The sequence below is a fragment of the Nicotiana tabacum genome, chromosome 7, assembly GCF_000715075.1.
Source record: "Nicotiana tabacum cultivar K326 chromosome 7, ASM71507v2, whole genome shotgun sequence".
Taxonomy (NCBI): domain Eukaryota; kingdom Viridiplantae; phylum Streptophyta; class Magnoliopsida; order Solanales; family Solanaceae; genus Nicotiana; species Nicotiana tabacum.
In genome coordinates this window covers 87,947,046-87,962,964 of record NC_134086.1, presented here as the reverse complement: position 1 = coordinate 87,962,964, position 15,919 = coordinate 87,947,046, and the positions used below count along the sequence as shown (strand labels likewise).

Below are 15,919 nucleotides of genomic sequence, written 5' to 3'. Positions count from 1 at the left end.
TTTAAATAAATAATATGATTATAAGAATGGGGTTGCACAAAGGGAGAGGAAATAAAAGAATTAAGAAAAAAGGCAGAAAGAAAATAAAGAAAAGGGTAAAAGGGAACAGGTGGGGAAATAAATAAATAGACCAACATCGAAAACCAATGAGTTTCGATCCCAGGACATAAGTATGGGATTTTGGCACTTCAACCGCGGCACCTACAATTATTATGTGATTTTGGGTGCCATCCTTTACTTATATAGGTTTTTTTACCAGTACATATATAAAAGTTTACCCCGAGCGATCGGGTGGCGTGCCACCTCCAAAGTCCTACATAGATCCGCCCCTGGGGTTGGGATCTTTCTGCAGATAGTTCAATGAACTATTAGTTAGTACCCTCTACTTTGCATTTCTGTAAACCATATTTTCACTAATTTGGCCCTCTTCATTGTCTTTTAGAATGCTGTATTGAGTATCCATTTTTTTGCTTCTAATTTTTCAGGTCATAGCTGATTTGTCCGCTGTCAACTCATATTTTGACTTTTTCTCAAAGGAATGTGACCAAAAGGTTCTGGTAGGAGTTTGATGGCTTTGTGATATTTGAGATGATTACTTGAGTTTTTCTACTGACTGTAGCTTCAATTCTTGAAGGAATTGGAGGAGGCAGAAATTGAAATGGAACTTCTTCAGAAGGAAAAAGCAATGCAGGAATTATCGGCTGAATTTAAAGATTTGCATCAGCTTCCCTTCCTCACTGGTAATACTTTTTCTAGTAGTTTCTGCATATGTTGTCAAATGTTTTGGAACACAAAATTCTATCCATCATGTCAGTGCATGTTTTCTTGTTAATTGAGGCACTTCCATATTTTCTGACATTCATCTTTCTAAATTCTGTTGTGCAGATTCGGCAAGGCAAGATAACCGCTTGCAGCAAATCAAAGAGGAAATCAAATCCTTGTATGCACCTACTACAAACTGTATATAAATTAGATCAGAGTTGTATTTCGTGGCTGTATTAATTGAAGAGTTTTCTTTTTCTTTCTTCTGGCTGAATATTAGTTTATGATGGCTGCTGTATACACCCACATTTCACTGTCACTTTGTAACCCTCAGGGTGTCACTTATTTGTCTAGGCATGCTGACAATTTCTAAATATATCTTTTTTATCCATCACTTCGAGAATTAACTTGCACTTCTTTCCCCCCCCCGCCCCAAAAAAAAAATAAAAAAATAAAAAATGAAAGAATCTCTTTGTTGCCTCTTTGCCCGTTTTAGTGGTTGGAGAATTTATCACACTTGTTTAGATTTGTACATTTGTTTAGGGTAACTGTCTTTCAATGTCTGAGATTCACTTGTATAAAGCGTGGGGTTGGTAGTTCCTGTAGTTTGATGCAAGATAAAAGATTGTTTTTACATTAAACTGTAGTTTCTTGTTGTTTACTTATTCGTTCCGGTAAGTTCTCTCTATCCATGCAGCTGTGCTACATTGAGCTGATGTAGCAATTTAAATTTCAATAGAACATCTTGCCTTTCATCTCCTACCCCCTTCCCCACCCATGGACAGTAGAACTGATTGATTGAAGGAAAAAAAAACACTATTCTATCTGAGGGAGCTTATTCTAAACTTATCTTCCCAAAGGAAAAAAAGCAGGTTGAACTCAAACTAAATCTTTTTTCGGTCTTCTCCTTGTCTAACCAGAGAGAAGGCCAAACTCAAAGAGGAGGTTGTAGCACGCAGACAAAGGAAGCTACTCAGTAGGCATGCCCGTCAAAAATTCTTGGAAGAGGCAACTCTTCGCGAAGCTGAACTTCTACAAGAGCTGGATAGGTTTTTCCTGGGACTTCCTGAAATCTCTTACTTACATTATTAGACGGTTGCATGTTGATTGTAAATGTCTATGTGATGCTACTGTGTCAGAGAGAGGATAGCTGAAGTAGAAAAGGAAATCGAGAGACAACGTGTGCTGGATCTTGAGCGCGCAAAAACCAGGGAGTTGCGACTCAGCCTTGACCTAGAGAAGGAAAGGCAAACACAGGTAAGAAAGATGATTGAGGCTTATTTGTCATCCCTTGCTTATATGATGGATTTGATGAAGTGTTCCAAACTAGACTGATGGAAATGATGCCTAGTGGATGTTTAGGTTTTGTTTGCTTCGATGATATTTACCTGTCACGACCCAGAATTCCCACCCTCGGGAGTCGTGATGGCGCCTACTCGTAGAAGCTAGGCAAGCCACGAACTTAGAAATCTTTAACTCTTCTGTTTTAATCCTTTTTACAGCTTATATTAACAAGTGATGAACATCTAAATGGCAGCGGAATATGAGATTTAAGCGGAAGTCTTAAATAAATATAAAACCAAAATGTTTCGAAAGTCAACACATGTCTCTACCCAGAAACTGGTGTCACAATATCCACGGACTACTAAGATCACTACACACAACTGTTTGAAAGAAAGAAGCACTGTCTGTTTCGGATACAAGAGATAACAGAACATAATAAAAGATAGAGGAGACGCCGGGCCTGCGGACGCCTGCAAGGCTACCTCGGTATCTCGGTGGACTGAAGGCTGGCTCCCCTAATGCTGCTGACCAAGCGCTGCTCCTGTAATTGCACATAAGTGCAGAGTGTAGCATCAACACAACCGACCCCATGTGCTGGTAAGTGTCTGGCCTAACCCCGGCGAGGTAGTGACGAGGCTAGGACCAGACTCCAGATAAACCTGTACAGTTATATAATATATGGCGGAAAAGTAAACAAGTAATAAGCAGTTAAAGCTGGGGAAGGGGAAACATGCTTCGGGGATAGTAGTTAAAAGAAAATAACAGGGAATAATAAGGAAGCTAGCAATATAACTTCTATCACAAATGAAGAAAATAAGGCAACTTTCAACCCGATCCCTTATCATTTAACATTGTTGCGGCGTACAACCCGATCCGCGCACAACCCGTTACAAATATACATTCAACAATAATCATAATTAACCGTCCCGACAAGGGATCAACAATAGACTACACTATCCCGGCAAGGGAACTCAACAGTACAAGTATATACGTCCCGGCAAAAGAGAAACAGCCATAACCAAACTTGTTCCAACATCTAACTATCTCAACTATAACTCAACTAGTTTCAACATCTAACTACCTCAGCTATAACTAAACTTGTTACAACACCTAACTACCCAGCTATAACCAAACTTATTACAACACCTAACACGAAGAATCATCAACCTAAGCGTCTGTAATATCAATTAAGAACACAGTGCAAGGGAACCTCAACTCAACCATAGCCCGGCAAGGGGGCAACATAATGATCTCTTCTCCTTCTCACTTTTACTTCACAATTCACTTCACAACTCGAGCCAATGCTCTAGAGTTTCAATTATCACTTATACTTTCACAATTCGTTATACAACTGGAGTCAACGCTCCTCAATGTTCATAGGTCACAATTCTTTTCACAACTTTACACAACAAATAGAAATCTTCACCAAGGCATGAATAATACAACGAGATCATGAAAATCACAAGATAAGACTCACGGTCATGCTTGACACCAACGCATAGATACTCGTCACCGTGCCTATACGTCGTACTCGACAAGAAACAAATAGCAAATAGGACACAACTCTTATTCCCTCAAGTTAGGGTTAGACCAAACACTTACCTCTTACCTCGATGCCACGAACACAACTCAAGGTTCAATTATAGCTTTACCCCTTGATTCCACCGCCAATTCGCTCGTATCTAGTCACAAATTACTTAATTACATCAATAAACGCTAAATGAATCAACCCTAATGCATGAAAATGAGTTTTCTAAAGTTTTACCCAAAAAGTCAAAAATCGCCCCCGGGCCCACATGGTCAAAACCCGAGGTTCGAACCAAAACCCGATTACCCATTCCCCCACGAACCCAAATATATGATTTGTTTTGAAATCGGACCTCAAATCGAGGTCCAAATCCCCAATTTTTTGAAAAACCTAGGTTTTACCCAAAACACCCAATTTCCCCATGAAAATCTTTGATTTTAAGTTGAAATCATGTTAAAAGATGTTAATGATTGAAGGAAACTAGTTAAAAACAACTTACAATTGAATTGATTTGGAGAAGAAAGGTTGTTTGAAAAATCACATCTTATATTTTAGGGGTTTTGAAAAATGAAAAATAACTGAAAAGTCCGTTTAAATATACTCCTCTCAGACCCTCTCCGCGGACCGCATAAAAAAGACTGCGACTGCGGAGCTCCACCGCGGACCGCAAGAAATCGAGCGCGGCCGCGAAAGCTTGGCCTTGCTCACCGCGGACCGCACAAATCCCACCATGGTCGCGGAGTCCCCACCGCGGCCGCGAAGCTTCTACCGCGAACCACGAGACCTGGCTTCAGAGACCTGCAACTTCTCTGAATCTGCAACTTTTTCCTACGTGTAAAAACATCCCGAAACTCACCCGAGCCCTCGGGGTTCCAAACCAAATGTCATACTAACTCAAAAACATCATATGGACCTACTCGTGTAATCAATTCATCAAAATAACATCATGAACATCAAATTAAATCTCGTGATCAATGAAACTTTCTCAAAACTTCTTTAAACATAAATTTTGCAATTTAAGTCCGAATCACGTCATATGACATCCGCTTTTCACCAAATTTCACAGTTATCTTTCAAATACGATAACAAGTTTGTACCGGGCTTCGGAACCAAAATACGGGCCCGATAACAATGGTTTCAAACATTAATTCTTTTCTTTATTCCTTAGATAATTCAGTAAAACAATTTCTTTCAAAAATTGATTTCTAAGGCTTGGGAGCTCGGAATTCATTTCCGGACATACGCCCAAGTCCCATATTTTACTGCGGACCTTCCGGGATCGTCGGAACACAGATCCGGGTCCGTGTGCTAAGAATGTTGACCAAAGTCAACCATAATCAAAGTTTTAACTCTAAAATTTCTATTTCTCATATTTTCACATAGAAGGCTTTCCGAATATAGGTCCGGACCACGCACGTAAATCAAGGTGGGGTAAAAAGGGAGGTTTTTAGGCCTTGGAACACTGAATGCACTTGCAACACAAGTGAAGACCTTTTGGGTCATCACATTACCTCTATGCCGAGTGACTTTTCTGAGTATAGTGAGATCATACACATTTTTTAATATGTAAATCAGTAGTACACCATCATATCAGCTTTGAAAAAAACTTTCTTTTTTGCATGGGGAATTCAGACTCCAAATCTGCACAAGTTATCTTTTTTACTTTGTTTAAGTTTCTCCCTGAGTTTTTTCTCCTTGCTTTTCCTTTGTCTTCCTTTAAAATTTCAAACATTGCCTCAGTTTCTGGTTGCTTTCTCCTTTGAATTGTTTGTCTTAATCCAGCCTTAGCAGCCTAATCACACATTTCCATCAGTGGAGAGTGTGTGGACCTTTCACCCTTGCTGTTATACTTGAATTTAACAATTTCCGTGTAATCTTAAAAGTTAACATGAGCCACCATCCGGTATTTGTAGAGAATCTTGTATCCTCATCATAAGTGATTATGCTAGATTGATTTAAGTTTCATATGGAGTGGGAGTCTTGCATGCCAATTTCAGTTGATCTTCTTGCAGAGGGAACTGCAACGAGAACTTGAGCAAGTTGAATCTGGAGTTAGACCATCGAGGCGAGAATTTTCATCCACACACAGTAGGTAAATTTTGTTGCCTATTACTTTTGTTTCATTATAAACTATAGTAACTATGTTTTTGGCATCTGACGACAAATTTCTGTGTTGAGAATGAGCATGCTATGTTAGGTTAATCTTTGGCTCTGACTCCTTCCAAACCCTGCCCCCTCCTTCGGTGGCCTCTCACCCTCTTCTTTTTTCTATTTTCAACTGCAACATTTGCTTTAGTTATTGCCGCTGGAATTGTCTCATCATCTCATGTCTAGTTTATGTGATTTAAGGGTAAGGATAAATTGTCAAGACATAAATGGTTGGAACCACTTGCCATGCACAATGAGGCTTTCTAAATTGGTCAAACTTGTCGTTTGGGTGTCACATAAGATTACATCATTTACCTTCTTTGGTCTAAGATGAGCATGGGATTTCTTTAATCTTCTGGCAAACAATTTTGTTTTTATGGACAATGAACATACTTCATTTTCCAATGGTTGAGTCAGTAGTTCTCTTCCTCTAGGTTTTTTTTTCTTCTTCTTTTGGTAGGAAAAGCTAGCCTTATGTATTATGCATCATTACAGAATAACAAGGTCCCTTCGGACTAAGGAGTTTGTACTGAAGTAGCCTCTAGCTTTTCTTACTCATCGCTATTGAATTTTCTTCTGGACATAGAAGAATTCCTACTGTGTCCAGTGGCAATAACTAAAGCAACTGCACGCTGGCTATGTGAATTGATCAAGCATGTCTTTTTAATGTCATGTAAGATTGGAAGAGTCCCTATGTTGTTCCAGGATGATAATTTTGTATACAACAACCCAATGGAATCCCACAAGTGGGGTTTGGGGAGGGTAGTGTGTACGCTGGCCTTACCCCTACTTCGGAGGAATAGAGAGGCTGTTTTCGATAGACCCTCGGCTCATGTATTATGAACTATGAACACACTAAATTTGACTGATAGTTGAACTAGTAATTCTTTTCTAACTCATGTTTATTGGATTTTCTTCCTGTGGCAACTGATATCACGGTCTCAACATCATGGTATATTCAGAGGCCGTTTATTGTAGATCTCACATCACAGCCACCAAAATGGTGGTAGTGGGAGTAAATGAATCATGTTTGTCCTATTCTGCCTTCTCCTGGCAACAAAAGGTTGCAACATCAAGCAGTAAAATAGTCTGTTGCTTGGCAACAAAAAAAAAGTCCGCAAAACATCAAGCAGCAAGTAACTTGGTCTGTCTCTCAATCAGTATTAGGTGTCAACTGGGAATGCTGTTCCTGGCTGCACTATTGCATTAACTTTTGCATTTGACAAGTGATAAATACAGTGGTTCAGTGCAGCAGAATTTTGAAATCCAAGGAATCCTCTCTTGATGTGTTTTTCAATCTAATGCAGTAGGCCACGAGAAAGATACCGTGAAAGGGAAAATGGAAGAGCAGGTAATGAGGGGACCAAAACAAGCACGGGGATAACACAGCCTGAAACTGCAACGAGCTCATCAATGGTTACCATGCCTACTGTGGTTCTATCAGGGGCTAGGCAATTCTCTGGCCAACTTCCAACTATTTTGCAATCCCGCGACAGATCAGATGAATGTGGCAGCAGCTACGAAGAAAACTTTGATGGTAGTAAAGACTCGGGGGACACGGGAAGTATCGGGGATGCAGACTTGGTATCAGCACTTGAGGGACCGTCCATGGGCTTTGGGTCGTCTCAAAGGCATGGTATCCGGGGGAGTAAGTCTAGGCAAATTGTGGAACGAAGAGAACGGGATGGCAGGCGGGAAGGTAAATGGGAGAGAAAACATTAGGAAGCACCAACAAGATCAATGGCCATTGCCTACCAACTTTGACAGACTATACACTTCCATGACAGGTAGTACTGTAGTAGTGCTATAGAATGGTTATTAATTTTTGGATAACCATTTATTAGCATTAGTAAAAATGTTGTTGTAGCCTTGTAGGTATAAATTATCTGTAGAGAAGAAGCTCTAGGAAGACTGTAAAATCAGGACAATTTCCTCATTGTAAAAGTGAACTTAAATCCGTTACCTAAATTAATTGTACCATGATCCATTGTAATGACATGTGAGTTTTATGTTAAGATCTTATAAATCTCTCGCTTTTGCTCTTAGATTGTTTTGGTTACAGTCTTTTGTGTGTGTGTGTTCTTTATGTAAACATTCTTTCCTCACTTTACAATATATACAAGTAAATACCTTGTTGAAAGTTTCTTTGTGGAGACATATAATACTATGGTGAATGAAATTTTATTATTTTTCATCATTATTTTACCATGGATGGTGATACTAAATAAATTAGTAAAATGTTACTAGAATATTTATAAACCTCTTTTAACCCACAATTCTTATTCTTTGGAATATTTCGCACATCTTTTTGCCTTAAGACAAAATCCTTTTAGATTTAGTTTTGTAATTAAGTACGTGAATCCATTAGTATTTGTTAATGTGGAACAGTTAAACTTGAATCTAGAACTTCGTCTTTCCTAATACTTTGTCTAAAAGAGCATGTCAGTTTCTCAATCTGCAGTATCAACAATGTAAGCAAAGTAAATTTTTGCTACAAAAACCCCCAATTGTGATGCTGTCCTTTCAGAATTGATTCAGATGGCGAGGACAAAACCATGATGGTCCTGACTCCTGAGGGTCTCAGCCATTGGATCGCGTGGGGCCACTTGAACCAATTTAAATATAGATTAAGTTGGTTACTACATAGCAAAAGTAAAGTTGTTACAACAATCAGGAGAAATACAGGAATGGGGTTGGATATCAGTATATCTCCCATTATGCGTATACATACATCACCAGGAATGGCGAGTACTTCTCCGTAGCTTTCTGCGAAAAGGCCTGCATGCCTCAATGCTAAGATCAACTGCAGCAGCAAGCGCCATGAAAATGGCTGCATCTTCCACACAGGTGATGTGTCGCATGGCAAGTTGCACGAGGGGTTTGCTGCATTTCCCTTCCCCTTGCATACTCGACAGCTCATGACAAAACCGCCTGCAACAGGACTTAGTGCTGCAAAGTCTCCGCTGCTTCTTGGACTGGGCAGTGGACTCGCTGCTGCTTGTACCTGTCTGTCCGTGTCAATGTAGAACTCACCACCCTTCTCTGCACTGATCAAGATTTCAGACATGAGAAGATCACCACCACATTCCTGCCCCTCTGATAGAAGATGGAAGCGACAGCAAATGGAATCTCTGATCCCACGTTCACGCCATGCTTCAAGCTTTCCCCATGGCTGCCAACTTTCGGGCCTGCAAATATCAGGACGAACAATCAACCAAGCTCCTGGGTTGGATTTGGCCACCCAATCACAACCTGTTGATGGCACAAACGGAGTTGTTATGAAGGCTGCTGCAACAGCCGACCCAGAGAGATCGTGTATCTTCACCTTCCATCCCTTCCTCTCTCTTTTTTCTACCTCTAGTTCAGAACCGTCAAATGAACTTGACCAAAAATTATTTAATGGATCTACCGGAGATACCCTGTAAGTTCAGCATAACACACAACTCTTAGAATTAGAACTGAAGCAACTTAAAAGTTTCCCGGAAAAAGTAGACTATAACAGTAGAACTTCAATTCTACTTATACGCTACTCATCCCTAGGAAAGGGTAAAAGAGCAAAACAATGATTTACCTGTCCTGACTAAACTCGCAACTGAAAATAGGTTGCTTGATGGTTCCCTGAAGCTGCACTATTTGAGGGCTTAGTTTCGTTTTATCTTCAAACTGGAAAACATATCTTGGATCAGGGTCCAGCTTCACTCTCAAATGAAGCTCCGCTCCAGGTTTTCCAGTCTCCAGCTTGTTCTTGCCAATTCCTATCCAGCCATTAAACAGAATGGCTGGTTTTCCTTCACCCCATTCGGGACCTACTTCCAACTTAAATGTCCCAACTTGCTGCCTCTTAATACCAACACCACAGTGGCCTCCTTTGCGTCCTGTGTAAACAACTATCTCTAGACATGCATGAGCCGCATAAAAACAGGGGGCAGGTGCCAGTAAAGCTTTCAAATCAGATTCTTCAAGATAAAAGCTGGATGCAACGTTGTGAATATCCGGTGTAGCTTCAGGTGAGGAAATATAGGGAATAGATGATGTCTGCACAGGGAAACCTCGAAGACGGATCTCGCACACACAGGGAGAAGAGACTGCACTTATCCCTGTTTTTGTACTGTTCAAAGTAGTTGTTCCAGACAGTCTCAACCCCAGCGACCCTATTGACAGCCTAATGAAAGCCTGAGGATCCATTCTGGTCAAAACACCGCCATATGTTGTATGCTTTGATCTCACTGTCTATTTATTAATCCTGTCAGTTCACAAATGATAGTCAAGGTGATGACATTTAAAGTAGTTAATAAAGCCAAACAGGAAAAATCACAAATTTCACATTCTATTGCAGAAAATAGGCTTCCCTATTATTCACTCAAATAAATAAAAGAGCTTCCAGTTCAACCTTTTCTTAAGAAGGCTAATAAGCTGAAATAACGCATAGAACCCTTTGATATGACCAGGCACTGCAAGATTTAAATTACAAACAAATAGGATGAAGAAATTTTCACAAAGAAAAGAGAAGGGCCACACTTTCCACAAATTTGAGTTAATCCAAAGTTGAAATCATACACATCCAAATTGAAAAAACAAACTGAAACTCACCCTCATAACTATAAGGAAGAATAGAAAAGAACAAGCAGTTGCATTTCTTTATGGTATCTCTATGAATAACACTGTGAACCATTTTACAACCAGCCGACTAATGAGGTCACAGATTTACTTGGCATATGCTGCAAATTTTCACAGGGAAGTTTTGACAAGCCCCACAATCAGCTATTTCAGATCCAGCATTATTAGGTGAATTATTCAAAATAGCAAACAGAAGTTGAATGTGAACTGGTCAATATCAATCCCCCCTGGTTTGGATAGTACCGTATCAACACTTAATGTTTAGTAATCATCAAGCATATATATCTATTATACAAGCGATACTGTAATACAAAACATTTCCTAAGGGATCAAGTCCACAATTTTCAGCAGATACTAATTATCATACCTGTGTAATCTTAGAAGAAACAGACGGTGTGATCCTTTTAGAACTAGAGATATAGGACATCAACATCTCCATGAAATGCCGATGCGGATAGATATGGCAAGACGATAAGTATTTGCAAAAAATGTTACATCCCTCTCAAAATTGCACCGCTTCTTGAAGTATCAACAAAAACAATAAACCCAGTAGTTTCCCACAAGTGGGGTTTGGGGAGGGTAAGATGTACGCAGTCTTACCCCTACCCCTGGAAGGGCAGAGAGGCTGTTTCCGATAGACTCTCGGCTAGAAAACGGCTGAAAAAGAAAAGATAATTGCAACATGTAGGAATAACAACAAGATAAAATAAGATCGAATCCAAGAATTCAGTTAAACTCTAGATAGTAACAGCACTCTATGAATAAAAAGATATCATACTAACACTAATGCTAGCGAACTGAGTAAGGCAAAGAGAAACGCTCGACCTACTAACCTTCTACCCTAATCTTTGACCTCCACACCCTCATGTCTAGGTCCATGTCCTCAGTCAGCTGTACCATGTCCCGCCTAATAACCTCTCCCTAATACCCTAATCTTTGACCTCCACACCCTCATGTCTAGGTCCATGTCCTCAGTCAGCTGTGCCATGTCCCGCCTAATAACCTCTCCCCAAGACTTCTTAGGCCTACCTCTACCCCTTCTGCTATCCACCGAAGCTAACCTCTAGCACCTTCTAACTGGGGCTTCTATACTTCTCCTCTTAACATGCCCGAACCATCTCATTCTCGCCTCCCGCATCTTTATCCTCCACATGGGCCACTCCCACCTTTCCCCGAATAACTTCATTCCTAATATTATCCAATCGGGTATGCCCACACATCTACCTCAACATCCTCATCTCAGCTAATTTCAGCTTTTGGGTATGAGAGTTCTTGACCGGCCAACACTCTGCTCCATGCAAACATAGTCGGTCTAACTACAACCTTGTAGAACTTACCTGTAAGTCTCAGCAGCACATTATTATCACACAAGACACCCGAAGGAAACCTCCACTTCATCCATCTGGCTCTGATACGATGCATGACATCTTCATCAATCTCCGCGTTACCTTGTATTATAATCTCACCGGCACCACTTCTTGAAGCCTTTTCACTATAATATGTAAAAGTGCCAGACTATTGTAATCCGTGCGAATTGTATTATTAGGTAAAATAGCTCAACAAGGCTCATAAAGAGCCTTTTCTTCACTAGAAAAAGTTAATTAAAGCTGTTCCAGAGCATGTACAATTCGCCTTAAAACTCCTTTTCAACTTTTACAGTTTACACAAGCAATCATATCTAGGTTACAATTTAGAAACTTCATGTTCACAGTATTCAGAAAAACCATAGTCAATTCTATATAGCAATAAAAAGTTGGCCAATAACAATAGCAAATTCACTTGAGCTAGCATTTTGCTGAAAAACCAGCTAACTAATAGTATTACAAAAACATTTAAAGATACAATTTTTACCCATTAATTGAGCTTAACATGTTCAAACAAGAATTATACAGTGAACAAAGGTCAACCAACTTTAACATTTACTCAGAATTAAGACATAACCAAAGTCAAACCACATAATACATGAAAACTACACACCGGATTATAGATTAATATATACTGTAATAAGAGAAGAAAACAAACCAAAAGAACCCACCTTTATATTACTACTATGAAGCTTTATCTTCTTTTATAGCAAAACCAAAGCTGCTTTTTGAGCTGCTATCACTCAAATCCTTCCAAAAGCCTGGCAAAATCCTCATAACTTTGTCATTCAAAAATGTTTCACTTTCAAAATCAATACCCAAAACTCCAAAATGGGTCTCTCTCTCTCTCTCTCTTCTTAATTTAGTAGATCCCAATTATAAAGTGAATGATTCAAAGATAGGTGGATATATAGCAATGATTGAAGTAAACCCAAGAATTAGTATCATGTAGACTATGCACAGATCACGAGAAGAGCCAACTTTTAATATATATAAATATGTACATATATTATCCTACTTTGTGTACATGCATATGTGGAAACACATGTGTTACAATACTGAAATTAAGAAAATACCGTTTTTAGATTTATTATATATAAAACACATATATATATATGTGTAAAAGCAAATCTCACGTATATAAAAATCACAAAACCATTTGACTATGTGTGTATTATATCAAACAAGAAAGAGAGAGAAAATAAAGGAGACATGGGGTTTCATTATTTAGAACGAAATAGGCGGAGAAAGTAAAGGAATATTATTAATTTAATGTTACTACTATAACAAACTATACAAAAATTGTACATACTCATATTTATTGCTTTGTAGTTCATGAAATTTATAAATTACTTATAAATAATTTTGTGCTACATAGATAGTATGGAATGAAATTTATTTTCGGGTCGTAATAGGATTTGAATTGCAATGCATATTCTTGTCTAAGCAAAAGTAAAAAAAAAAAAAAAAAAAAAAAAACACATGGAACAAATAGTACTATAAAGTACTACTCCCTTCGTTCCAATTTATATGAACCTGTTTGACTGGGTACGGAATTTAAGAAAAAATGAAGAATTTTGGAATTTGTGGTCCTAAACAAGTCTAAAAGGGGTGAGAGAGGTTGTAAAAGCTTCTCATTAAGGGTAAAATTGAAAGTTTAAGCTAAATTGTTTTCAAATTTAGAAAGGGGTCGTTCTTTTTGGAATGGACCAAATAGGAAATAGGTTTACCTAGACTAAAACGGAGGGAGTATAAAAAAGTGCTAAAAGATCAATTTCTTTTTGTTTCAACTAGTTAAAATTTGAGTAGGAAAAACTTAATTAAATAGAGGTGATCCATTTGCTATTGAAATTCAAACTTATATTGTAATTCGACTTATCATTGGTTAGTGATTATGTTATTTATGGAGTACTATTTATAAAAAAGTACCTCTCATGAGTCGTGATGTAAGGACTTGAATATTCGTAATAGAGAGATTACAATTAATTTAATTTATATACATTGACACTGTAATAACTTTTATCAAATTTAATTACGTGTAGTTTTGTTGATATAAGTGAAAGAAATACATCTATCTATAATATTTATAGGTAGTAATTATGGTAGATATAAGTCAAAATCCTTTGTATTCCAAAAGAGACAATTGAGATTGGTGGGACCTGTTTTAAAGTAGTACTAATAATTTCCTTATTTGCCTAGTAGGAAGTGGAGAAGAAGGACTAGAAATTTGGATACAGCTGTATCCAATCCTGTAGTTGTAAATGAGAAAATCATTTTCAAGTACAGCTAAGTTGGTGGTGAGAGTGACTTCATTTCCTTAACCAACTAATAGTACTATTCATTTATAATATTCTAACTCAATATTGGCTGGGAAAATGAAAATTTATACTCTATGATGGAGATGCTAGACGACTTATATCATTATTAAAATTTAAAAAATAAAAAAGAGATTCCGTCTTTAATAGGCAAACCATATATTTTATTTGAAGAAAAGGTACGTAAAATTATGATTGACATTTTATAACCCTGATAAATACTTTCTCTTAGTTGTGAGTATAACTTATTTAGTTTTAATCTGTAAGTAGAATTTTTTTTAAAGATAATTTTGGAAACGTATAAAGCCCTATTTTACTAAGCCCCTGTTTCCCAAGTTTTTTCCAATTTTTTTTGGCAAAACATATTTGTTTACAGATTTTATCCATAATTTAATAGATTTTGAAAACAAAATTTTCAAATCCCGAAACTAACTCTAGGCTTGTTTTTGGCCGAAAATATCACTATTTGATTTTTTAACAGTTTCAAAAATTATTCCAAACTTTTGTATTTTATAAAAAAACCCACCATCTATTATGATCCAACTAACCACCAGCTAATTACTATCATTTTCTTTTGGACTGATGGATCTTGTAATATTATTGCAATTTGACGAATTATAGTGACTAGTAATTATGTTATTAGCAGTTGATATTAAAATCTCATGTTATAGTTTTAGGATAGTGCATTATATAGTTCATTATAAAAATGATAATTTTATGCCAAACTTTTCTATGTTCAAGACTATGGTTTGTGATAATAATAATGAATGACATCGATGAAGGTTCTGCATATAGAGGATTAACAAGTTCATTTGTTTGGTATTATTGGATATTTTTTAATAGTTTTTAGAACTTATGGGTATAAGTCATATTTCATATTTTTTCAAAAAAAAAAGTGAAATATATTTTGAAAAATTATGTCCAAACATATTTTTATCTTCAAACCAAACTTCACCGAAATTAAATTTTTTAAAATAAATTTGAGATTTTATAGCCAAAGACTAGCTAAGATTTTCAGATGAACTTGAGAAAGATATGGTTTAACTGGCACGTATTAATCAAAAGTTTTAGACAATTGAAGGAGTTTTGACTTATAGTGGAGAACAAAGCCCCAAGTTGCGGGGCTTAAGTTTAAGCCACACGATTTTGAGCATCGTGTTTAAGCCCCAAGTTCCAAAAAACAGTTTAAAATATGAAAATTTAAGAGAATAATATATTAAAAATTATATTCTATTTATTTCAAAATTAGTATTTGGGGAGTCAAATAAGATTTTTTTTTTTACCAAAGTTTTTGCAAATAGTTTTTAAATATTTTAAATTATTAATTGTAATGACAAACAATACTTTTTTTATTTAGTTTCTAATATATAAGTTTTATTGTAAAATATTTGAAAGAATATATGTTCGAATTCACACTCAATATTAACTATTTTGACTCTCGTACTCCGAAAATATTCAAACAAATTGATATAGAGAGTATAAAATTTGAAAGAAAAGTACAAAACTTGATTTCACAGTATACGTGTGTACATAATGGAGTAATATTTTAGGTTATTAAGTTTTTTTAATAAAAAATTACTAACTTTTTTTTCTCTTTTACACATTTGTATCAAATGGACGCGTTCATCTTCTTTAATTTGTTCTTTTTAATTTTTGACAATGTTATTAAAACTTGCTAGAGAAGCCTAGTGTTAGCCCCTCGGATTGATTGATTCGAACATGGCATGGGCATGACGAGGGAATTATATGATGGACCTCGGTACAACCCTATAATGACTGTGGCATCATGTTGACAAAGCTATCCGGCATGGGCAGGTGCTGATGGGCATGGACTGTGGCAGGTTAGGATAGCCGATGGGATGCCGCTAAGACCACTTGTGTAACTAGACATGGGAGCTTTG

At 37.3% G+C, this 15,919-nt stretch overlaps 1 protein-coding gene and 1 non-coding gene across 9 annotated transcripts in view; one reads left to right on the top strand and one right to left on the bottom strand.

Annotated features, from left to right (window-relative positions):
- The window catches only part of LOC107810320 (uncharacterized), a 34,601-nt gene extending 26,834 nt beyond the window's left edge, over nt 1-7,767 (top strand). For 4 of the 8 annotated variants that reach the window (XM_075257356.1, XM_075257355.1, XM_075257362.1 and 1 more), the window contains exons 20-26: nt 486-557; nt 635-740; nt 886-940; nt 1,683-1,811; nt 1,902-2,019; nt 5,587-5,666; nt 7,030-7,767. In XM_075257356.1, coding sequence (XP_075113457.1) covers nt 486-557; nt 635-740; nt 886-940; nt 1,683-1,811; nt 1,902-2,019; nt 5,587-5,666; nt 7,030-7,444 — 975 coding nt within the window. In that variant the 3' untranslated portion in view covers nt 7,445-7,767. The remainder of the gene's footprint in view (nt 1-485; nt 558-634; nt 741-885; nt 941-1,682; nt 1,812-1,901; nt 2,020-5,586; nt 5,667-7,029) is intronic. The other 4 variants (XM_075257360.1, XM_075257358.1, XM_075257359.1 and 1 more) reach the window with 2 other exon arrangements.
- Nucleotides 7,768-8,328: 561 nt separating this feature from the next.
- LOC107826007 (uncharacterized) lies at nt 8,329-12,368 on the bottom strand. Its single transcript, XR_012711719.1, has 3 exons — nt 10,707-12,368; nt 9,294-9,965; nt 8,329-9,141 (listed from the first exon to the last, which is right to left on the bottom strand). It is a non-coding gene; the product is annotated as an uncharacterized LOC107826007 (transcript).
- Nucleotides 12,369-15,919: the final 3,551 nt, after the last annotated feature.